Below are 24,072 nucleotides of genomic sequence, written 5' to 3'. Positions count from 1 at the left end.
GTTGGACCTTTAAGGCAAAGATAAAAATATCAGAGACACAGTGTTTGGCCAAAGTTTCTTTATTAAGCTCATGGAGGTGACATCTGGACAGTAGGAACTGGAACACTTTAATGAGAGTGTTTCTTTAACCATTTAAAAAAAAATGTTCCAAACGTTTTGTATCAAGAACTGGACTATCTTTAAACATTTACAAGAAAAAAACAAAAAAACACATTGCCCGGGATTGATAACTGCTCGCACCATTTTTGGTCGATATCGAGACCACACGTCTCCACCCTGGCTGTTTCTGTGGGCGTGTCTGTTCCCGTCAATAAAGTCTGTCCGCCTGTGTTGTTAACCACTTTAAAAAAGAATTTAGTTCCAAACATAGTGTATCAAGAACAGTCTAAACTTTGAATGTGAAAAATTCACTTAGTTTCCTACCAATGATATGACTTAATCCCCCCAGAAATTAATAGAATTTGTGAAAGTATTAAAACACTGACAATGACAGTAAATGTCGCTAAGACACAGGTTACGGCTGCTCAATAAATAAGTTCTGAAAAAGCAAAAACCTGGAGACAACTAAAAAAAAAGTGTAAAGACTCATTCAATCCATGTAAAAGGCATTAGAAAACAGGACAGTCAATACGCTTTAACTGTTATTTACAACAAACAGTGAGCTCCTGTTATTATTCACAGGTGAGTATCACAAACTGTATCTACAGACCAAGCTCTGGTATAATATACAGGCAACTGGACTCAAGCTAGAAACTATATACAGTCAGTAGAGGGGTGAATGTAACAGTTTAGTTTGACTCTTTTCACATTTCTAAGCACAAAATAAATGGTTCACAAAAAAATGAATGTAGCTGTAATCAGATATTAAAGCATTTAAATGGTTTTTAATGTATTTGTGAAGCATCTGTAAAACTGATGTGTAATCATATGTTATTTATTACTGTTATATTATGGTTTTAACAAAAATAACTTCATCCTAACTCACAATGTGAGCTGATGAAGCCCTGATGAAGTTACTGTGTGTTATCATCAATATGATCACAGTGATGTCTTTGTGTAATTAAATATTAACTCCCTGTTTATTCACTAGTTGCAGGCGCTTTGTGGGATTTATAACTGTTCAGAAACACATTAAATAACATTTTAAATGTCCTCCTTGAAGCTTACAACTACATTATGAGGTTTTCGGAACCATTTATGTACTATTTATAAATGTTTTCCACAGGGTTTAAGTAAAGTGTAACAAAACGTACATGTGAGGAATAGAGATCTTGTACAATATTTGCATAAGTGTGATCACTCTGTGAAGATAGAAACAGGTGTAACATTCTCATTGTAACGTTTGTGCTGCTGCAGTCATTCACTCCTGTACCACCTTAAAAACACAATCTCAGTTCACTAACGTCGCCGCTGCTTCTTTGTGCACAGAAAACAGGAAATGACATGTCCAGTGAAAACAATAGTGAGCACAACAGGAAAGGAATTTGCAAAGTGGATGAACCATTGTGACGTTGCTAACGGAATAATAACAATATCTTAAAAACATTTACAAGAAAAAAACAAACAAAAACACATTGCTCGGGATTGATAACTGCTTCTTAAATCTGCTCGTACCATTTTTGGCTGATATTAAGACCACACGTCTGTCTCCCCCCCCCCTGGCTGTTTCTGTGGGCGTGTCTGTTCCCGTCAATCAAGTCTGTCCGCTTGTGTTCATGTTGTTCCAGATGCTCAGACGGACGCTACACCAGCTTCTTGGCCTCAAAGAAGCTTTTCAGGTGCTTCATCTGCCAGATCCCAGTGACGATGAGGATGAGCGTCTGAGCGATGGACCACCAGAGGACGCGCTGGTTGGTGCTCTCGCTCGTCATGCGGAAGCGCTCCTCGCGGTACTGCCAGAAGACAACGCAGAGTGAAATCATGTAACCCCTACTAAACATAGCAGTGACCCTGTCATCTTAAAGGGATACTTCACCCAAAATCGATAATTCACCAATTGCCTTGTTGTGGTTCAGAGAACTTTTGGAGTCATCAAAACGCTTTTGGAGTTCCAGAGGGGGTCCGGCTAGCAACGGATTTTCATATAATGGTGGCGGATAGTGCTCACTTTTGTGCTCACTGTAGTATGGAGGTATTTGGATGTTTCATAGTGTGTGTTTTGGACGATTCAAAAGTGAACTCTATCCGCTGTATGAAAATCCGTTGCCAGCCGGACCCCCCCTGAACTCTAAAAGCATTTTGATAATCCGAAAGTTCGCCAAACCCTTCCATGGCATGACAGTGAGTAGAAAATTGGTGAATTACTCCTTTAACATGGAGCATGTGTGTTTTTCACTGACCCTCTGGTAGTTCTGCTCCTTCTGGATCTGCTCCACCTGGTCCAGAAGCTGTCGGACTCGTAGCTGCAGCTCGGTCAATTTGTCTTTAGCTGCAATTTCAGGGTAGTTGTTGGTATGTTCCCCGACCTGAATGTCTAGATGCACTCTCTGTAACAGTGGAAAACAGACAGTGTGAACTCTTAACTGCTTATAATCTTATATCTATATATACTTATATTACAGTGGTTAGGACTCCAGAAAAGAAGCCTGAGAGAGACTGAGGTAGTTTTTGGTTAATAAAAAACCCACAACTTTATCTTCTTGTGGATCATTACTTCAAATATTATGATCTTTACCAGGTGATCTTGCGCAGTTTGCTCTATTCATTTTCCGTGGTGTCACCAGTACAGTCACAACCATTTGTGTGAAAGGAAAATGACTGATCAACTTTAGTTAAAGGGATAGTTCACCCAAAATTCAAATTTCACTCATTATCTACTCACCCTCATGTCAACTAAGAGCTGTGAGAATTTTCAGAGTCCTCCGTGCCTTCTCGGAGTTACGGGGGGGTCCGCGCAGCAATATTTGTCCATATAATGGTTGTGAATGGTGCTCACTTTTCTTCATCCAAAAAGACACACCAAAAAACATCCAAATACCTCCATACTGCTCGTCTGTAATATCCCTCTTGTATTGAAGCCTCGATATGAGAAATTTGCACGGACACAGGGAGAGCAGTGAACTGAGACACTGGGGGCTTCTGCTACAAACAAGCTTAAAATATAGACTTATTTAATTTTTTCGGAACAATTTCTCATGTCGGGGCTTCAATACAAGAGGGACATTACAGACGAGCTGTGTGGAGGTATTTGGATGTTTTTTGGTGTGTCTTTTTGGACGAAGAAAAGTGGTATCCATTCACAACCATTATATGGACAAATACTGCTGCGTGGACCCCCCCTGTAACTCAGAGAAGGCACGGAGGACTCTGAAAATTCTCCCAGCCCTTAGTCGACATGAGGGTGAGTAGATAATGAGTGAAATTTGAATTTTGGGTGAACTATCCCTACTACAACCATTTGTGTGAAAGGAAAATGACTGATCAGCTTTAGTTAAAAATCAGAGCAGTGACTGTGTTCATACCAGTTTTCCGCCTGCAAACAGAGCCATCTTGGTGGAGTTGGAGTGCAGACAGATCTGATGCTCTCCAGGAGTGTGGGAGGTGAAGGTGAACCGTCCGTCTGAGCCGTACTGACGAGAGAGGATAATCTGAGAGAGTAGTGAGAGGAAAGTCTTTAGTTTCCATATCTATTCATGTAGGCGTTTATTTTTTTTATGTTGCAACCAACGCCGTTCTTACTTTTGTATCCGGATCCTTGATCTCGACATGCATCCCAAGGCCGGGGGTGGCTGGGAGGAAAGAATTGGTCTGTTTATCCCACAGCTGAGTCCGGTACTTTCCTGTCAAATACACAAAACTATTCAACAAACAGCTGCTTATTCACACAATCTGACAGACGCATAGTAACATTATCATTCATTTGGAGGCCTGGCCACCAGTGTGTGAAATTTACTGATCTATTAGCTCTGTTTTTGGTCTACACCATCTAATGAGGGAAATATTCGATGTGTCGCTCACTCACACAGTCCTTCTGTGAACAGTGGATTAAACCTGAACCTTTCTAGTGAGAACAGCTGCCAGAGAGAGTGAATCTAAAGCCGTGAACCATAAAACCAAACAGTACCTCAGAAAAACTACTGAGCCTCGCCCTCTCATATAAATTATCTGTACAGCAGAATAAAGAATTAAGCAAACATTTAATGAATGAATTTCCACCAACTGTTATCAATAATATCAATATCAGGTATCCATTATCGGTCAGGCTAGGTACTTCTAATGGCAGATAAGACACAGAAGTCTTGTTAAATCAAACTTTTTCATTAGCGTGCTCTTTCCCTAAAATGGAACAGTTTGTATGACACAACATTACGCCCTCTTTCCATTTAGACACACGTTCCTTCTCATCCATTGTTTCAATATATAACCACAGGATTTATGTTAAACTGGGTTTGTGAAAGACGAACAGACTGTGGGCGGTGCAGATTGATGATTAGTGGTGGTGGTGAGTTTCTGTTGGAAATTGTTCCACATCACAATATTGCTTTCGTAACACTATTGATCTTCAGTCTCAGGTGGAAAACACTCAGTATTTACTGAGAGCTTTGTGCCTGGAGCTGAGCAGCACTTGTTCTGATCATGAATTAACCACTGAATTTTTTATCTCGAAGCATCGACTATAATTATTAATATGAATGTAAAGCATGCAGGTGTTGAGGCGTTCACAGCAGCTACAGACACATCAAGTGTTTTCTATTTTAAGACTTAAAAGCAGCCTGGACCGTGTGAACTCATGTGTCCAATGTGTATAATGTGATTGTGTCTTGTGTACTTTTTTTTTTTTTTTTTTCTGTTGGTGTTGCTGTTTAATGTTGCTTCTGTTTTGTCTGTAGCGGCTGCTGTTTGAGTTCAGTTTTATGTTAGTTTGTGTGTGTATGCATGGACCTCCACTGAGCTCTCTGTCTTTTGTCCACTATTCAGCTTTTTAATCATTGAATGTATTATTTGTATGTTGATAACCCAAATTTTTTTATTATTATTTTCCTTTTAGGGTGACTTTAAACATCAGTCCAGGGACAACAGATGCAAAATAGCCTTTTGGCTAATTCTGGCATGTTTACATTTGTTTAAATGTTTTTATTAATGTGCAATGTCCCTGATCCTTAAACCTTTAAATAAAATAAATAAACTCGATGCTTCACTGTGGTGGTTTCTGTCAGAGTCAGTGCAGCAGCATCTCTCCTGCACTGCAGCCAGCTGTTAGCCTACGCTGCTAGTTAGCGGTGTGTAGCTAACGAGCCCGCGGCGTCTTACCGATAACCATGGTCTCGTCGGGAATTTCCTCAATGAAGCATTTTTTCTCCGTCTCTCCGATGTGGAAGTAGAGAGCGTAGCCTGGATAAATCCAAGCGGCTATGAGGAGCAGTCCAGCGGCCGGGGTAGACAGCATTGTGCAGCCTCCTTCACTCTGCGCACATCAGCACCGGAAGTTCTGCCGCCGCTGCAGCGCGCTGACGTCACCTGGACGTCACCGTCACTGCGGAAGGAGGAAGGGGATTTCCTGGGTCGTGGGATTTTTCCCCCTCAGTTTAGCCTTCCAGGCCGCAGCAGCACTCAATCAGGGACTGTCCCTCCCCTCTCATACTAACAGAGAAAACTATTTCAGTTTGAATACGGTAATCAAGATAGATGCAGTTCGTGACAGCATTCATAGTTTTAGGTTCAATGCCACGAGTTCACGCTACATCAATTCTGAGTGTGTATGTAGATGCAAAAGAAAACCAAGAGAGCATTCACAGAAAGAAGTCATTTCACTGCACTATTTCCCACAAAGCTGTTTCAGCTCATGAAAGTTTAGAATCAGAAATGCTATATTTGGTAACTGATCAATATCAGGATACTAAAGAAATTTAAAAAGTTAATTTATTAGAACAAAGAGTAATGCATTTATGTGTTTCTTCATGCTTGAGCTCAGAAATTTGATGAGAAAATCTCAAATATCAAGTCACAGAGGAGGGGGGGGGGGGGGTAAAAATCTCATCATAGCAGTAATCATAAACATGATCAAAACTATTGATGAAGACAGTTAAATGCAGCTCAGAGGCAAAGAAAAATACATCCAGGGGATGATGCCTTTTTTTTTTAATTTCTAACTACTACTTCCTCTATTCAGCTTCACAATAAATTTCTCCTGAAATCAAATCAATCAAAGAGATTTCAAGCGTGGTTGGTTCTCTATAAAAGTGGGCTGTGTTTCAGCCTGAGAGGAAGTAGGCTACTTCCTGACAGACAAAACTCGGGAGAGAAAAGTCTCTGCATTTCCTGAGCTAACAACAGTCGCCTCGACACTGACAGAAAACCTCAACCCACTTTAAAATTACAAATAGCATTGGGTTAACGCTATGAAATTTAGACAAATAGGCTTCGGAGGGCATACAGTTCGTTGGTGTAGATAGGAGTTAATGTCACTTAACGTGTGCTGGATATTACTCAGCTGCTGCTTTGCTAAATTACCCTAGCAAGCTAATAAGCTAAATCGTTAAATAGCTTTCTAGCATCAACCAGCTCTGTGGCGTTGACTAAACAACACTAGCTGCGCTCAATAACAGGTTGTATGCGAGTGTCGGACCGACACACAGTTAACCCGGACAACATAGCGGATAAAAGGAGCGGGTAAGAGCAGTTTCGTTCATGTGATGTCCTCGTCGTTAGCTCTGAGATTAATCTGTACTGTGTAGTGAGGAGGACAGAGTTAGAGTTGATCCTGTGACGTTTATGTAACGTTAGCTGAGGTGGTCATGTGTTTCTGGTCAAACGACAGTATTGAAGGCGACCAGCAGATGTTTGGTGTAGTTAATGTTAACAAACTAATGTGGGTAAAGCATGATAATGTGTCTCAGATGAGCTGAGTGCCTCATGGTAGTGGGGATGACGTAATGTTTTCTTCCCGCACACCGCTACCTGTGCACCAGGTTAACAACAGCACCAAGCTGAGCACTGACACAGGAAACCAGTGAGTCATCAGCCTGAGCCCATCAGTCCGCCAGGATGGACACAGGCCTCTAAAAGAGGGACCAGGATTATTTTTTTCTGCCGAGGAATTGAACTGAAAGTAAAAAGTTCCTGTCCCGCCCACGGAGATGAGGCTGCACGTTAGCGGTGCAGTGATGCGTTGTCACAATACCAGTCAAATCATGTGTGTGTATGTGCGCGCGTGTCAGTGTGATTGTGGTTGTGTTTCTAAAAGGGATGGTGCAGCCCCAGCCTGACGGCCCGATGCAGTGGGACATGTCGGGAGAGGAGAGTGGAGGGGCCCTCCGGGTCCCCCCAGAGCTGGCTGCCAACGAGGTGGTGACCAGGCTGCTGGGGGACAACCAGCAGCTGAGAGGTAGGAGCTGCTCTCATGCTGTCAGCACAGGTCTTCAACAGGGGGTCCGTGACCCCTAGAGGGTCCGCGGAGATGCTGCAGGGGAGGGGGGGCAGTGCTTTATATCTTTTAGTTTCCACATTTATGTTTCAAATAAAAATGTCAATTTGAATAGCTTGTCTGCAGGATTATCATGCAGTTGACAGTGTTGATGGCATTGGTATCAATGAACAAGGTCTGTTTAAAAATGGCAGAGGGACAGCCCCCTACTCACTGTACCTTTTACACGTTTGGAAAAAACATGAATATATGAACCTGCGTATATTTGAATAGCTTAGTATTGAATTCGCAATGACAAGCTATGTTTATACTGGGCCCAGTTTAATATACATTAATTCACATTTTTCTAATATAGTAGGAGTCCCTGCTCCATCTCTCCGTCAGTTTGGGGGTCCTTGGCCTGAAAAACGTTGTAGAAATGTTTAAGTCAAATTAAAGCTCAGTGTGTATAGCAATGATTCATACAAAACCCAGACACTGTGTGTAGTCAAGCAATGTGTGAGCAATGCAATAGTAGAGGTTTTCATTGTTTATTAGCACTAGGCCAACCATCAGCAGGTACTGAGGCCAGTCTTGATTAAGGATGAGTCAATATGTGAAAGCTTTATCTTGCAATTAGGTAAGTAAGTAACATTTATTTGTATAGCACTTCTCACAGAAAGAACTCACAAAGTGCTTTACAGGGTTAAAATACAGAACAATAAATACATACATTCAATACCACAAAAATAATACAGCAGCAGCCCATGCAGGGCTGAATCACAGGAGACAGTCAGGGAATGCCTTTCTATACAGGTGCTTCTTAAAGCACTCTGTAACTTTTGCTTATGTGGCAACAAGTGGACCTTATGTACAGTTCATTCCAAAGTATAGAATAACAGTAGCACAAGTCGATGTATTAATTTAAATTTTCCATCAAATATGTACCTAAGGTTTGCAGACATGAGCATCCATATGGTATCGGTCATATCATACAAAGAGAGGTTGGACTAACAAGAACCTTTCAGAGTTTGTGGTAATTATCTGATGATGATGATGATGATGATGATGATGATGATGATGATGAAGGCAGAGATGTAGCGTAAGAGTAAAGAGGAGTTACACAGTCCATGAACACCCCACAGATTGACTCAGTAACACAATAATGTTAGTTACATTAGCTACTGTCTGTGCTCATAGACTCTATTGTGAAACACAACATGTGCATTGAGAGAACTGAACAACATGAATCCAGCCTTTAAGAGGAACAATGTTTTATTTAATCTTTCAGTATTGTGCATGTTGCCTCTTAAAGTCCTGGAAGTCATATAATAGATGCAGTACATAATTAGCCTAACTACTTCTTGTTCATCATCATAACATTGGTTTAATCTCTGTCCCCATTTGACCTGTTGTAGAACCTGTTTCCTTGTGTCATATCATTCTCCTCCATCTTTTACCTTCACCCCTGTGCGTCTTCCAGAGGCCTTGCGGCGGAGCAACCTGGCCTTGCGTCAGCGCTGCGAGGAGATGGAGGGATGGCAGCGAAGGACGAGGGAGGAAAGGGAATTTCTCAGCTCTCGTTTCCAGGAGGCCCGGGCCCTGGTGGAGCGGCTGGCCCAGGAGAACCACTCCTTACAGAGTCTGGTGAGCGGCCCGACCTCCTCGTCTAACCACTGCTGCAGCTCCAGCCAGACTGAAGACCTGCAGGGACGCCCGGCGAGGAACGGTCCACTGGAAGGACCACAGGTTAGAGATTCACACTTAACACTTGTTGTACATATTTACACACTAGATTTGTCATTTCATGTCTTCCATTGCGATATCTTTATCTTCTGTTGGTATGTGCATAGATTACTGTATATATAATATCATGATTTCACACAGTGGTAATTCTAGTTTCAATAGTTCATAGTCCATTTGCTCACTAAATCCTATTGCCCCTGACATAGTCATTTTAATTAAGCCATGTAGAGAGATGCAAAGGTTGCACATAAGACAAAACTTATGACAAAACGACAAAAAACTAATACCTGGAGTTTCCTGTGGACGGAATGAGTGTAAAGGCCAACATCGTGGCTGCAAAATTCACCCATGAGCGGTGTGCAGTGGCCATTTGACTGAAATCAGTATTTATTATTGCTACTTTTCACATCATGTCACTAATTTTATTCTCACACAATATGCTGTAAAGTTGTTTTTCTTGTTGGTAAATAATGAGATTTTTATAGAGAGAGCGAAAAATGGAGGAAAAAAAATTCAGGCGAGTAAAGCAGGCAGATGGTTTTCCTGCGACTACATCTCGTCTCCTTGATCCTCTTTTCTGTTGGCAAACAACAGAACTGTGAGTGACGTGGCCTGGTTTACTCTGCCGAGTCTCAGCCAGCTAAACCTTTCTTCTGTTCCCTCCGTGTTCACGTAGTCTGAGTTGGTTTGAAGCCAAACTCACTACACAGTTGTTACTAAGAGCAATGGCACTGTCTGGTAGTACAGCAAAAGCCAGTAACAACACATGGTCATGTGCCGCCACGAGACGTCTGTTAGTACCATATTAAACTGAGTAAAGGAAGAGCCAGTCTATTGACAATAGTAGAATATTAGAAGTTCTCTGGTAAAAGTGCATTTAAAAGTGTTGGCTACAAGTTTAATTCCTCCCAGCCAGTAAGTGTCATACACACACTTGCCCGCTCTCGCTCCAACATTCAATTGTACTGGTTGCCAGGTAGCGGGCTAGTAGCCAAAGCTAAGCGAACGCTAACTGTATTTAAAGCAGAAGTAAGCGGAATGTTTGTGTTAATATAAGTCTTAAATAGTTATATCTTCCGACGGCAATCACTTATAAAGTGTTTGGTCCGAAACACGGGTCTGTCAGTCACTCTGCTCTGCTGTAAGCCGAGGAGAAAACTTTCCTTGTATCCTACGAGCTTTATCCAATGAGGAGAGAGAACGGCATAAAGGGGCGGTCCTCTCTGTGTGTGCAGCCAAGGGATGCGCGTGAATGTGGTGACGTAGGGACGAGGATGGGGACTGCTAACTCCATCGGCTGACAAGAAGTTAGCCAAAACCACCGGATCGCTTACTTCTGCTTTAACGAGCGGCAGCTCCGGTTTTGACAGCGGACTGGAAACACATATAAATCATTTCACACTAACTCACCTGCAGATGAACCAGACAAACCCACAGCATCACGCCTGCACTGTAAACATTACAGTACCGACTGACCGTTGGTTAGCGTTAGCGTTAGCATTAGCACGATGCCATTTTTTCCACAGAGCTATCAGGATCTGGCCCCCTGAGCTCCGCCTCACGTGACATCAACGTACTAATGCTGTTGGTGCAGAGATCACATTATGCCGACGTTGCCAACGTAACCAGATGTAAATATTTGTATATTTTGGACCCGTCAAAATTTATAAAACAAATATTTATATACTATAAAAAAATTCAGTAAGGTTAATTATTATTCTGCACCCCTCTAGACGTTCTGTGGATGTATTCTTTTTGAAAAATTAATCCTCGATGAAAAAGTTGTAGCTATAACCTTTAATGTACCCACTAAACACCCATCTCACCACCCACCTTCCGCAGAAACGCAGATACAGAGCGCTGAGGCGTCAGGGCCCAACTTTTTTTTTTTGATTGTTAAATGTATACACTTCGGTCTCTGTGTTGTGTTATGTGTGTTTCCCCAGTGTTACCTTCTTGCTCTGTCCTCATGGTCGGAATGTGTAAATAAGAAGAACTGTGAAAAATAATTTCCCTTAAAGACAGCAAAGTCTAAAGTAAACTGGGTAAAACAAAACACAAAATGTGTAGAAGCTCCAAACTACATCTGCTGAAAAATAGATTTTCTTCTGCTTCTAATATATTGGACCCGTGTATTTCTGTTGCCTCTTTCAGACTCTGGATCAGCGGGAGAAGAAGAGGGTTGAAGAGACGGATCGGCACACACAGACCACGCCAGCTCGCAGCCTGGTAAGAGACGTCTGACGCTGCCTTTTGTTTGTTTGTTTGGATGTATGTGTTTATTGTACGACTAACGGGCCTGTCCGTGTGTCTAGGCCAGCGCAAGTGCGCATAGCTCCTTGGGTAGCCCCTTCCCCACTCCCCCCGCCTCCCTATCGGAGGCACTGGGGGAAGTGATGGGTAGGGAAAGCGGCCAGGTGAGACTGCTCACTTCATCCCGATCTCATCCGTGTGTCCCCCATCTTTATCTGTCTTCGTGTTCAGAGAGGGTCGGAAATCTGGACTTCACACCTGGAATAAATGCAACTGGAGCACAAAATGTAACACTAAGCTCTGTGCAGCATTTTCAAATGTTGTAATGATAAATTTAACACCAGCTGCATTATGGGAAACTGTGTTCCAAAATTGGGAGTTGTCCAGGTTTTATCCCCTGAGCAGGAACGCTGGATTGAATGGAGGTTGGGGCACCAGAAGTTTCTTTGCTTCTAACTTGATTAACACACAGAATCCAGCGCAGTTGACGCACACTGATTGATCTCTTTATAATCCCACTCTGCTTCTCTAAAGCCTTGTGTGTGTTACCTTCCATCTTGGTGTGTTTCTACCTGCCTTCCAGCCCAGGGTGAACTCGGTCTGTCCCTATCCACTTCCCTCCCTTCATCGGGTCTCCCTGCATCCATTTATCTCCAGGTTTCTCTCACTTTTCATGTGTTTCTCCGCAGCCCGTGGAAGGTGCGAACGACTTCCTGCAGCTGCTGAAGAGCCACAAAGAAAAGCTGGAGGAGGGGATGAGGGATCTGAGGAGGAAAAACGATGAGCTGGAGAGGGACAGAGAAGAGTGGGAGAAAGAGAGAGAGCGAATGCGCCGCTGCATCGACCAGCTCCGTGGCAAAGTAGCGCAGGCACAGGTGACACCATGATACAAACATGGAGAAAGTCTGTCCGAGGAACCACTACAGCAGTGATTCAAGATTGAAGATTTTTATTGTCAATTCAACCACATGTACCAGACATACAGATGAATCGAAAAAAGTAGTTTCTCACTGTCCTACGGTGACAGAATAAAATACAATACACAAGACAGGACATTACCTAACGCTAAAGTAGAATAAACAACTAAGTGCACAACAGATAAGACATTAACTGTTTCAATTGAGAACGATGTAGTTCTACAGATGGGAGTAATTGTGATGGTTAAATAAATGACTTGTAACTTGTTAGAGAATGAAAATGAGAATGGAAGCTCTCTGCCGTCCACCAACCATCTGACCCGGTGTCCCAGCTCTCGTCTCTGTGGCACCGCGACACAAACGCGGCCCGTAACCCGTAATCTCTTGTTTATGACAGATAAGACTACACAAATATACACGTCGTAACATCGTATATGGTATAGCATCTTAGCACCTCTTTTTTTTTTTTTAAGTATATTTTTTGGACTTTTTATTGCCTTTAATTGATAGCACAGTGAAGAGAGAAACAGGAAATGGGGAGGCAGAGAGGGGGAATGACATGCAGGAAAGGGCTGCCCGATGCGGGATTCGAACCAGGGCCGCCTGCAGTGAGGACTGTAGCCTCAACATGGGACAGCAGCTCTACCAAGTGAGCTAAACGCCGCCCCCATGGATTGCTTTCTCGCCGTCTTCATTGAAAACTAATGCACATGGCCAAGAGGAGGGTTAGCAAAACAGAGGAAAAGCGACCAGACTTGCATAGTTCCCCTTTAAGGAAATAAAAGCAACAACAGCACAACAGCAGCAGATCGGTCTGTTTCCATTAGCTAAGTGTTAAATAATCCATTTTTAGAAAGACTACACAAAGGTTAGAAGAGATTTGCAAGAGACAAACATCCCAAAAAAAACAAAAGCAGTTATTTATAGACGTAAGAATCAGCTTTCTCTGTGATCTAAAACACTTGTGTGACTGTTTTCACAGGCGAGCAATGTCACGGAGGAGGTTGTTCAGCAACGCTCTGAGGCGCAGCACTCCTCTGACTGGTATGATGCAGTTTCCCTCATCTCACTCTACAGAATATTGAAACTGCCAGCACCAAACTACTCACACTCTGTGTTTAACTTGTCATCACAACCTCTCAGACTGATTAAACTAATCAAACAGTATATTTGCTGAAGGCTTCTCTGTAACATGGGGATGCCTGCATGTACTTACATTTCTGTGTTTCCCCTGCTTAACTAAAGCCTGACTGCTGAGATGTCTTGTTCTTCTTCCTCCTCCTCCTCCTCCTCCTCTCTCCTTCTTCTCTTCCTCTTCCTTTCTTCCAGCTCTAGCCTGGCTAAACTCACAGAGCAGCTTCAGGCCACACAGGGCAGGTGAGCCCGCAGCTCTGTGTGGCTTTGTCTCTCTCACACTGTCCATGTCTGATATCTACACTGTCTCCTTCTCTTACTTTTTTAACTCATGTACCCACCTGTGTGATTTTTTTTTTTTTTTTTTGTTATTTTGGGATTTGTCTCATTTTTAGTTTACCTGTAAATATGACACACAAATATGCCATGTGTCTGTTATTCCACTGTCATACAGTTAAAACCAAGTTTTTCTCCAATCATAAGACGAGTGTAGGAGTTGAACTGTCTTCAGAACTGCAGCTGCTGTCTCTACATGAGAGAGTTAAAAGTTTTCGTTGAAATATTTAATGGATAAAGCCAAATGTACAGGAAATTATCTCCATTTAGATGTGTAACTTTGTGACACGGTTGAATGATTTGAAGAAATATTTCATACATTTCATATTTTCCCACTGTCACTTTCCATTTGTTATCCTCATTGTTTTGAACAAATATACAATATATATATATACAATATACAGACTTTTCTACTGGTCATCATGACTGGAACCCTTTATTGTTTTGAGGGAATGATATACAGGTGAAATAATTCAGTTTTTCTTATTCTTATTTTAAAATATTTTTAAAGAAAAGTCAGTTTTGTTAGTTTTATGTTTAACCAGCTCTGCATTGTAGCTATTTAACCTAAAAGACACAGACCAAAGCTACAATTGACAGCTCTGAGCTGTAGATGTTTACTGTAACATTTGCATCTCAGACTATTTTTAGTTGACAGCTCTAAGTTAACATTAGGGTCAGAGACCGATGGCACTGTTGATAACACTTGATATTTAAGCCAACGTCAGCATCACAAACAAATTTTACAGTTGACAGCTCTGAACTGTAGCTGCACATTTGCATCTCAGACCAAACGGGATAAGCTGCTTCACTGTAGTTAATCATCAAGACATATCACTTCAGAACTTATGAAAATTACAAGTGATTTAATTTTGCTTAAAACTTTTAAATAATTAAACCTGTAGTGTCCTCAAATTGCAATTTTGATATCAAATGATAAACCATTCAGCCTTACTAATTGCATTCAGAAAATTAATTTTTTTCCTCATGAATCTAAATTCATATCCCATTTGACTAAGCCAAGTTAGAATATGAGTAACTTCTGTAATTTAAATTTATTAAAAAGAAATTTAAAGTTAAAAATGTGAAATACATTATGTATTTATCACAATTGGACAGTACTCAAAGTGTAGAAACATCACAAAGATGACAAAGAAAAATGGAAAGTCCTCAAGCCTCGGTGTCGCAACAAAGTGTGTGAATGCTTATGAATCAGTTTTTTTCTGCAGGTATCGGGAACTTGAGGAGAAGCTTGATTACCTGCAGAAGAGTTCGGCTCAGCGAGACAGAACTGAAGCTCTGCTCAAGCAGAAAGACAAAGACTGTGCTCAGGTATCAACTTTTAAAATCTACAACCCCCCACACCAAATGAATTTACAAAGTTACGGTACAGGTGGTTAGGGTAGTGTAATGGTAGTATGGCGCCTTAAAATGTTTGTGTTTTTACAGCTGGCCAAAGACTGTGAGGCTCTGAAAGCTCAGGCAACTTCCCTGTTAGGAGAACTCAACGAGAGACAGAGCTGTCTGGAGAAAAGCGAGCATGAACGCAAGATTGTGGAGGAAAAGTAAGTCGTCACACAGTAGATGTGTATGTTGTGATCATCTGTAGGCGTGCATGCGCGTGCTAACATGTATACATCTTGTTCTGCCTGTGTCCAGGCTGTGCAGTAAGATGAAGTCCCTGCAGGCAGCGGAGCGGGAGCTGGAGCAGCAGAAGAAGCAGCATCATGTGGCCATGGACAAGCTGCTGCTGCAGACCCAGGGCCTGGAGCAGGCCCTGAAGACAGAGAGACACGTTGTCACGGAGGAGAAGTAGGTTCAGCACACACATACACATATAGACAGGTAGCCTTTTACCGACTGGTTATTGAATTCCTCAGCCAACCCATCACCTGGTAAACTGAGTTAGAGTTAAGCCTGGTGCACACCATAGACTGTAAAAAGAATGGACGTAGCATCCATGACGTCACCCATTGGTTTTGGGGAGTCGTTTTTGTGACTCAAATATGGCGGCCTGAACAGCGCCATGTTGGATTTACCGGCCGAGAACCCGCCCACTTGGCCTCGAAGCAGCGGTCTCCGGACCTGTCACTCAACGTTTTTGTGCTCTAATTGGTGAGAATTTGAACCTAATAATAGTAAAACGGTAGAGTTAAAAAAATATTCACCCCCTTCAGAGTGTGTGCGGGGGTAGAAACTATCGGTTGAGACCAAAAAACGTTATGACACCAGGCTTTGATCATGTTTACTGAGGATGTAAAGTCGGCGATTTTAACATGGGGGTCTATGGAGAATGCTGCTTTCTGGCACCAGCCCCCAGAGGAAGCCGAGGGGATTGCAGTTTTTTGAACGTGGAAGTGAGCTTCACTTCTCAGACCGACAACTGCCCCCTTGGTGCACACATAAAGATAGATCTGACTCTAGTGTGTCGTACTGTATGGCAAATCTTTATGTGCGTGGTGTGTTGTTTTGAGAATATCGAAGCACACAACACACAATACGATCAAAATGATTTTTTTTATCTTCACATGTGGGGTGTCCTACAGATAAATTTAGAAAATCTTTATGTGTGTAGTGTGTACCAGGCTTTAGCTATAGCTCGGCAGGTTTTCTCTAAAGACAGATCAGAGAGGGTTTTAACAAAATATTAATAATAATCATAATTCAGTCTTTGTGTTAGCATAATGGTTTTACAAGCACAATTTCTGAGATTTGATGTTTTATTCTGAAAGGTAAGATTCTCTTCCTTTTTATCCTCAGAAAAAAACTGACACAGCTGCAACACGCCTACACGTGTCTCTTCAGGGACTACGACTCTAAACTGAAGAGTGAGGTAAGAACACACAGTAACAGCCGTTGCCCTCATTAGCATGAGCTTCCTCAGCTTATGGACAGGTCTTAACACCGGGCGGTTGTCTTCCAGGGAGGAGATCTGTCCAGCCGGCTGGATGAGGCAGAGCGAGCGCTGGCCCTGAAGCAGGATCTGATCGATAAACTGAAGGAGGAGGTGGAGCAACAGAAAGGCTCGCTGGAGACTGTTCCTGTCCTCGCTGCACAGGTACGGTTACACACCTGGTCAACATCTGGAAACACAAGTGGCTCATGTGACAGGTTGAGGAAAGTTCCAAATCACTTTGTTTATTCACTCTGTGCTCAGCTCAGATGAGTTTTAAGTCATCGCACTAGTCTTTATATAAATATTGAAATCTCCTGGGCCGTAAAGTATACCCCCGCAGCCCCCGCGAGGCGGGGGGGCCCCGCATGCCGTGGGGGCCCCGCCCCCGCCCGTTAAGCCGAGTTTCCACCGAATCAACGGTCCTTCTTTTTTTTTTTTTTTTTTACACCACAACATATGGTTCACGTCATGATAACTTCTGTATTTTGGCCATTCAAGCTTCCACAGTCCATAGTTCTCTTCTTTGTTTGATATTTCAAGAGACTTTTGGTTAAGTAACCATGGACCAGAGGTTGCGCTAGACTTTTTCGTCGCCGGTCATTTTGACTGACGGGGTCATAAAAATTCCGTCATAATCTATTTTTACCGGTCACTTTAATTTTTAAAAAATGATAATAATGCCATATTCAATAGCATTCAATTTTAATTCATGTTTAATCCATATCAAGTCCAAACAAATTGAACAGAGGATGCTCCGGAGCAGAGTCTGCGTCAGAGCACATCTAACTGTGGGGTCAGTCAGTGAATGCGGGGGTCACTTTCTGCCACTCAACATCTAAATACAACGTAAATACCTGATGATGACATCAGTTTTCTGTCAACAATCAACATGCTAACCCATGTGTTATACCAAAACATCCAAAGGAGCACGTTTTACATAGGCACCTCATAGTGCACTGGCGTTAGCTCTCTCTCTCTCTCTCTCTCTCTCTCTCTCTCTCTCTCTCTCTCTCTCTCTCTCTCTCTCTCTCTCTCTCTCTCTCTCTCTCTCTCTCTCTCTCTCTCCTCTTTTACGCACGCACGCAGCCACTGCACATCACTGAAACAACTGAAGCTATAGACCACAGCCAGATGCAGCACAAATTCAGACAGGACAAGACCCACTCAGCTTTAAGTGTTATAAACAATGCCACGGCGGGCAGAATACATTAAAAGAAGGCTTAGCGTTACCTTTAGAAGAGTTGTGCGCGGCGAGTGTGTGAAACGGTGATGTCCTGCCCCCACCGCTCTACCTGTACCGAGACACACCTGTGTAGTGATGGTCCTTTGACACCGAGGCTCCGACACATGCGCCGTAGCTCATGAAGCAAATTGTATCGAACCAGTGTGCCGAGGCGTGGTTTGGTCACGTGACTTGTGACGTATGAACCACTTGGATGACGTTTGAAGCAGTTGAGTGGTTCAGTCATTCATGAAGCACCGTCAATGTTTTGGTTGTCTCGGCTCTCTGTGAGAGCTGAGCTGAGCCTTCGGTTCGGAGCACATAGAAACTGAGGCGGCAGAGATTTGGTTGGAAAGTGTAGCATTCAGTACCAGGAATTCTATAACATGATATGTGGAGCAGAGGAAAAATAATTTATTTAAGCGTTGTAACACGCATATTTGTAACGATTGAAGCGTCAACGACTGTATGGGCTTCAGAAATATTTAATACGTCCCGTACAACACATCGTGAAACTGACGGTGGCGCACCGTGATTACATCGGGCTTTCCCCCACAGACGTGAGATCGAATCCTTTGCCGAACTTGCCATATTTCTTTTCTATTTTGAAATGAGATCACATTTGCCATCTACACCATTTCACATCGTATAAAGCAATAGACTGTTTAGACTTGTTTCAGAGGAGAATGTAATTCATAGCAGAGCCTAATAGCTATATCAGGCTAAGTCAATACCGAAAGCCTATCACAATCATATGCCAAATGAGAAACTTCATGTTTATTTTATATTTTTATTTTTATTGTGTCAGCTTGAAACCATACAACCATGTAACGTTTGTTGAACAGGAGTGTGCATGGCAAATCAAATCTCAAACAATCAATGAACCGAATGACACGTCTCAATTGCACTTCATTTTATTGAACACTAGATGTCATACTCGAGCGACTGTGTCAGTGAAGCCTCGAGTAATGAACCATTACTCGAATAAGGTGTCGAAGCCTCAACAAAGCCTCGGTTGCCCATCACTGCACCTGTGTAGCTACAGCTACGTAACTTAACAGCTGACTACTGTCGGCCCCTCGGACACTGCAGCTGAATCTCGCCCGTTAAATCATTATCGACCGTCATATTTGCACTGACACGACTCCCATCAACATTTAATCCACTTGTAATGTTTGGAGTTTGAATACTGCGGGAAGCTTTCTGTCTTCTTCTCTGTTGTTGGTGTTTCTGTGTGGCAGCGCTACAGCGCCACACACGCTCCACACAGGCCTGGAGGAGGTACTACAGTGTTTTCTACTGAGCGCACCAGCCAGCTTTGAGGTTTTTTTTTTTTTTATCTAATTCTCACCGTAGTGACTTTGTGACATTGTATATGTTTTATATCGTTATCCACCGCTCCATGTATTGATTATCCGCCGGCTTCAGTGTAAACAAATGCACATGGCCAGACGCCATGGCTGTGAATTGCAATCTGTCAAAATGACGGATGGCCTCAAAATCTTTCCGTCAGCGTTTTAAAAAAACGGTCAATGACGGAAAATATCCGGTTAACGCGACCCCTGCCATGGACAGCTCCTAGGCAGGATTGTTCTGCTGTGTTGTCGCCGCCGTCAACCCCCGGCCCGCCCCCCGTCATCGCGGCCCTCGCCTCGCCGCCGCACCCCCCCCCCCCCCCGCCCCGCCGTCACCGCTGTCATCCGCGGCGAACGGCCGCGGGGGGGCCCCGCACGGTTACGTTACGGCGCTGGAAATCTCCTATATACAACCCCAATTCCAAAAAATTGTGACATTGTGTAAAATGTGAAAAAAATAAAAAACAATCATCTGCAAGTCTCACAAATCCATATTTTATTCACAATGGAATATAGTAAACATATCAAATGTTTAAACTAAGAAATTGTACAATTTTTTTTTAACCAAAAAATAAGGTAATTTTGAATTTGACAGCAGCAACACATCTCAAAAATGTTGGGACAGGGAATTTGGAATATGGGTTGTAGATTGATATGATTAAGATTAAATGCTGGAGTAGCATTAGATCTCTGGAGTGGAACAGATACATGTTCGGTGGAGGATAAATAGCTGAGGTAAACCCTGGAGTAAAATAAATGATATGAATTAATTAATTGTTTACTTGGATTTGGAGAATGAATACTGTCAATCCTCCCTCTCTCACTCCGTTTGCTCAGGCTGAGATCTACAAGGCAGATTTCCTAGCAGAGCGGGAAGCAAGAGAGAAGCTGAACCAAAAGAAGGAGGAGCTGCAAGATGAACTAAATAAGGCCCGGGTTGAGATCGACAGGTTCAAACAGGATGCTGCGACACGGTAAACAAAACAACCACAAAAAAACTGCATACCACATGCTCACTTCAGTATTTCAGATATGATAACTATTTGTTCCCTGTATCTGAGTATGTGGAAGGTTTATGCAGAGGTCATACAGCTCCATCTGTCTTTTTTGAGGGAAATTCAAATGCCTGTTCACACAATTTTGCTGAATTGTGTCGACTGACATGTCACATCTGAAATTACAGCTGTATCTACGTATATCATGAAATGCTGATTCCTCCAGGCATTTATTAAAACTGTGATTAAGCATGAATGTTATCTGTGTTCACCTCTGTAGCGCACGTATGGAGCAAATGAAGATGAGGCACATGGAGGACTTTCCAGCCCGGGCCCCGCTTATTCCTCCTCCACAAAGTACAGCACAACCAACACACACAAAAGCACATATGCAAAATCACATCTACTTAGGTTTGAAATGCTACTCATTTAATTTGTTTGAAATAAAAGCTTTTATGAATTAAGTCAGTTTTTTTAAAGAGGTTACTGATGTGTCCATTCTGGAGGATATTATTTATTTGCATATTTAAAGCAGATATCAGTGGAATGTTTTTGTTAATATAAGTCCTAAATAGTCCTATTTTCCGTCAGCAATCACTTACATGAAGTATTTCAGCCTAAACACGAGTCTCTCCGTCACTCTGCTCTGCTGTAACCCGAGGAGAAAATTTTCCTTGTGGGATACAAGTGTTATCCAATGAGGAGAGAGAACGGCATGAAGGGCTGTGTGTGCAGCCAAGGGATGCGTGAATGTGTTGGCTGCTACGTCACCAATTGATGCCTGACAAGGGCGGGGGCTGCTAACTCATGGTGCGTTCAAGGAAACTCGTACTTTGTGTTTTTCCTTCCTGTGAAGTCATACCAGTTCGATCTGGTACGAGTTCACGGGTCGGAAGTTACGAGTGGCCGTTATAGGGAACTTTCACAGACAACAGGACGGTAAAAACACGAGCTACGGGTTACCTGGAACGCTACCAAGTCGTAGTTGTGACTTGAAGCTGTAACTTACGGTTTCAAAAGCCTGCCTTGAACACAGCATTAGCCGAAACGGCCGTGCCGCTGTTATCTGCTTTAATGATAAACTAATTAATACAATAATCAACAATGTCAAACCTTCCTTTCAAACTTTACCTAATGATGTATGTGATGATCAAGATGCTACATACAATAGACCGGTTGGATAGTTCATGACAAAAATTAAAAATGTAAATAAATGTAATACAGTATAGATTTTCCTCAGAAACTTAGTGGAGTAGAAGTATGAGGTGACATGAATTTGAAACGAATCAAAGTGTATGTACCTCAAGTAGGAGTAGGTTCGTTACTATTAATTGTCGGTGCAAGCTGTTTTTAGAACGGCGGAGCAGAGCCTCAAGCTGCTCAGAGCTATGCTACGGAGGCTAATGGAATTTCTTGGTTACCCTCATCAAACTCATCAAATACACAATCCAACAACTCCACAATGCTCTCGTGGACAAGTTGTGACCTGCACATTCACCACACTGTGAGATAATCAGTGGTTTTGCATGAATTTACGGCAGTGGGCCAATTTGTCAAAAATGTTTAACTATAGCTTTAAAGCAGATATCAGTGGAATGTTTTTGTTAATATAAGTCCTAAATAGTCCTATTTTCTGTCAGCAATCACTTACATGAAGTATTTCAGCCTAAACACGAGTCTCTCCGTCACTCTGCTCTGCTGTAACCCGAGGAGAAAATTTTCCTTGTGGGATACAAGTGTTATCCAATGAGGGGAGAGAACGGCATGAAGGGCTGTGTGTGTGCAGCCAAGGGATGCGCGTGAATGTGGTGACGTAGCACGAGGACCAATTGATGCCTGACAAGGGCGGGGGCTGCTAACTCATGGTGCGTTCAAGGAAACTCGTACTTTGTGTTTTTCCTTCCTGTGAAGTCATACCAGTTCGATCTGGTACGAGTTCACGGGTCGGAAGTTACGAGTGGCCGTTATAGGGAACTTTCACAGACAACAGGACGGTAAAAACACGAGCTACGGGTTACCTGGAACGCTACCAAGTCGTAGTTGTGACTTGAAGCTGTAACTTACGGTTTCAAAAGCCTGCCTTGAACACAGCATTAGCCGAAACGGCCGTGCCACTGATATCTGCTTTAAGTACCTAAAAATTGTACCTTAGTGGGGTACTGAAATATAATCAGTTTTTTTCATCTTTTCTGTCTCCTTCGCCTTTAGGTGTGTTTCCAGGTCCAGCTTTCAACACAGTGCCCCCCGCCCCCTCATTCCGCAATCAGGGTTTGGTACCGGTGGGTGATCAAGGAGCAGCCGGAGCTGAGGAAGTGCCCGATTTATGTTGTCCCAAGTGCAAGTACCAGGCTCCAGATATGGACACACTGCAGATACATGTCATGGACTGTATACAGTAACATGAGCTTAGCTCAACACATGACACCAACACACACATGCAGACTTACACATGGTATATTTACATTTTTGAAACTCAGTGAGTCTGCCGCCAGCTCCGGGGAAAGCCTGGGAAAAACATATTTGGTTGTTGCACCTTACTCCCTCATTCACACAAACAAAATACGTTCTCCATTCTAGCTGAATGTGTTGGAATCAAGTGGCAATCAGATGACAGTATGAGTAAGTGACAAACAAGAACAATAGCAAGATAATCAGTACGGTATTTTCCTATAACTTCTCCAAGACCCTGTTTCTGCTGTAGCTTTTTTAACTCTGCAATCTGTCCACTTCTCGTCATCCTTTTTGTCTCTTAGCATCAGATTGTTTTATTTCCCCTCTTCCTGTGCCTTAGCTGGCACATTGATGCACCTCCATCAGTATTTGTAGATTCATCCCTTGTTTCTTGTCATAGTCCCACCCATCTCTAGTCTCTCTTCACTTCAGTGACATGCTGGTGACTGAGGAGGTGATTACATATCAGAGATCAGGCATGTATACTTTGACTGCATCATCCACGCTGAACACATCAGTAATCATTGGTCCTAAAGTGATGACATGTCAAAAAGGGGGGTTGCTCTTTAACTTAAAACACATGACAATGTGAATAATCTAGTGAGCTTTAAATAGTAAAGAATATTTAAATATGTTTTGGTCATAAATGTTGCTTGTCTACATTACCTCAAAACATGTATTATTATGTATTAGAGATGGATTTACTCTTGTTAAAAAAGTAGCCATTCTCTGTGTTCTGTGCCTGTGTACACCTTTGACTGCACCACTGCTTTCTTATCTCGGTTGATAGACCTGACCCCTACCCTCCCCCATGGCCCCGACTCTGTCTAATCTTTACCTGTGGCTCCTAGCTATTTATCGTTCTGAATGTAAGCACATTGAAGTTCGTTCACAGTTTGTGTGAATATCATACGTAATTAGAGATCATTCGGTGCAAAGAATATTGTTTTAAAATGAAATAAATCAGTTACTCATTAGCCCTTTGTGTGTGCTTTGTCATGTGTTATTCATCGTCTTCATTTTGAAAGAATGGCGATACAAAATATATTTGATGTGATAATCCCAGAGCAGTGAAATTGGTTGATTATTATTATATTATATTGTAATGATTTTCTTCTCTTAATGACTTTATTACTGAAAACATTTTTCCATTTCATGTTATTATAAGTATTAAACTGTGAAAATAGACGACATTCAAAACTGGTATTGTCCTGTATGAACAATACATGCGATATAAATGAATGAAAATGTGACGCACATAAGGACAATGAAATAGATATATAGCAATGACACACGAGCGCATATTGTAACGCTGTGCAAGGTGTCCTGTGCTGCGCGAGAGAGACGTCAGCAACAGTTCTTTCAAAATAAGATATTTTCTCCTTTAGGTCTGACGAATACGACTTTGCTAACGGTTAAATTTCC

General features: G+C 42.4%; 2 protein-coding genes across 5 annotated transcripts; one reads left to right on the top strand and one right to left on the bottom strand.

Annotated features, from left to right (window-relative positions):
• Positions 1–1,003: 1,003 nt before the first annotated feature.
• On the bottom strand, positions 1,004–5,435 carry tmed4 (transmembrane p24 trafficking protein 4). The gene is made up of 5 exons (XM_085781028.1): positions 5,251–5,435; positions 3,679–3,779; positions 3,462–3,587; positions 2,340–2,486; positions 1,004–1,892 (listed from the first exon to the last, which is right to left on the bottom strand). Exons 1-5 carry the CDS (start codon positions 5,384–5,386, stop codon positions 1,743–1,745), a joined length of 660 nt encoding a protein of 219 aa, XP_085637154.1. The 5' UTR covers positions 5,387–5,435; the 3' UTR covers positions 1,004–1,742.
• Positions 5,436–6,180: 745 nt separating this feature from the next.
• Positions 6,181–23,624, top strand: ikbkg (inhibitor of nuclear factor kappa B kinase regulatory subunit gamma). 4 transcript variants are annotated; one of them, XM_085781023.1, is made up of 16 exons: positions 6,255–6,609; positions 7,184–7,324; positions 8,826–9,091; positions 11,243–11,317; positions 11,404–11,505; positions 12,031–12,216; positions 13,241–13,302; positions 13,588–13,635; positions 14,958–15,060; positions 15,178–15,293; positions 15,388–15,540; positions 16,489–16,561; positions 16,652–16,786; positions 20,039–20,175; positions 20,477–20,553; positions 22,405–22,874. In XM_085781023.1, exons 2-16 carry the CDS (start codon positions 7,186–7,188, stop codon positions 22,593–22,595), a joined length of 1,863 nt encoding a protein of 620 aa, XP_085637149.1. In that variant the 5' UTR covers positions 6,255–6,609; positions 7,184–7,185; the 3' UTR covers positions 22,596–22,874. The 4 variants fall into 4 exon arrangements, with proteins under 4 accessions (XP_085637150.1, XP_085637152.1, XP_085637149.1 ...); XM_085781024.1 differs by lacking the exon at positions 13,588–13,635 and having other exon boundaries at positions 6,181–6,609; positions 22,405–23,624; XM_085781025.1 differs by lacking the exon at positions 11,404–11,505.
• The last annotated feature ends 448 nt before the right edge of the window (positions 23,625–24,072 follow it).

This window comes from Trachurus japonicus, chromosome 7, assembly GCF_045865225.1.
Source record: "Trachurus japonicus isolate A0001 chromosome 7, Traja_1.0".
In the NCBI taxonomy this organism is placed as follows: Eukaryota; Metazoa; Chordata; class Actinopteri; order Carangiformes; family Carangidae; genus Trachurus; species Trachurus japonicus.
This window is presented reverse-complemented; position numbering and strand designations above follow the sequence as displayed.

Coding starts and splice junctions, on each gene's coding strand:
- tmed4 (XM_085781028.1), bottom strand. CDS start 5,386: ATGCTGTCTACCCCGGCCGCTGGACTGCTCCTCATAGCCGCTTGGATT. Junction 3,780..5,250: donor CGACGAGACCATGGTTATCG/GTAAGACGCCGC, acceptor TGTATTTGACAG/GAAAGTACCGGACTCAGCTG. Junction 3,588..3,678: donor TCAAGGATCCGGATACAAAA/GTAAGAACGGCG, acceptor CTACTCTCTCAG/ATTATCCTCTCTCGTCAGTA.
- ikbkg (XM_085781023.1), top strand. CDS start 7,186: ATGGTGCAGCCCCAGCCTGACGGCCCGATGCAGTGGGACATGTCGGGA. Junction 9,092..11,242: donor GTCCACTGGAAGGACCACAG/GTTAGAGATTCA, acceptor TGCCTCTTTCAG/ACTCTGGATCAGCGGGAGAA. Junction 16,787..20,038: donor TTCCTGTCCTCGCTGCACAG/GTACGGTTACAC, acceptor CCGTTTGCTCAG/GCTGAGATCTACAAGGCAGA.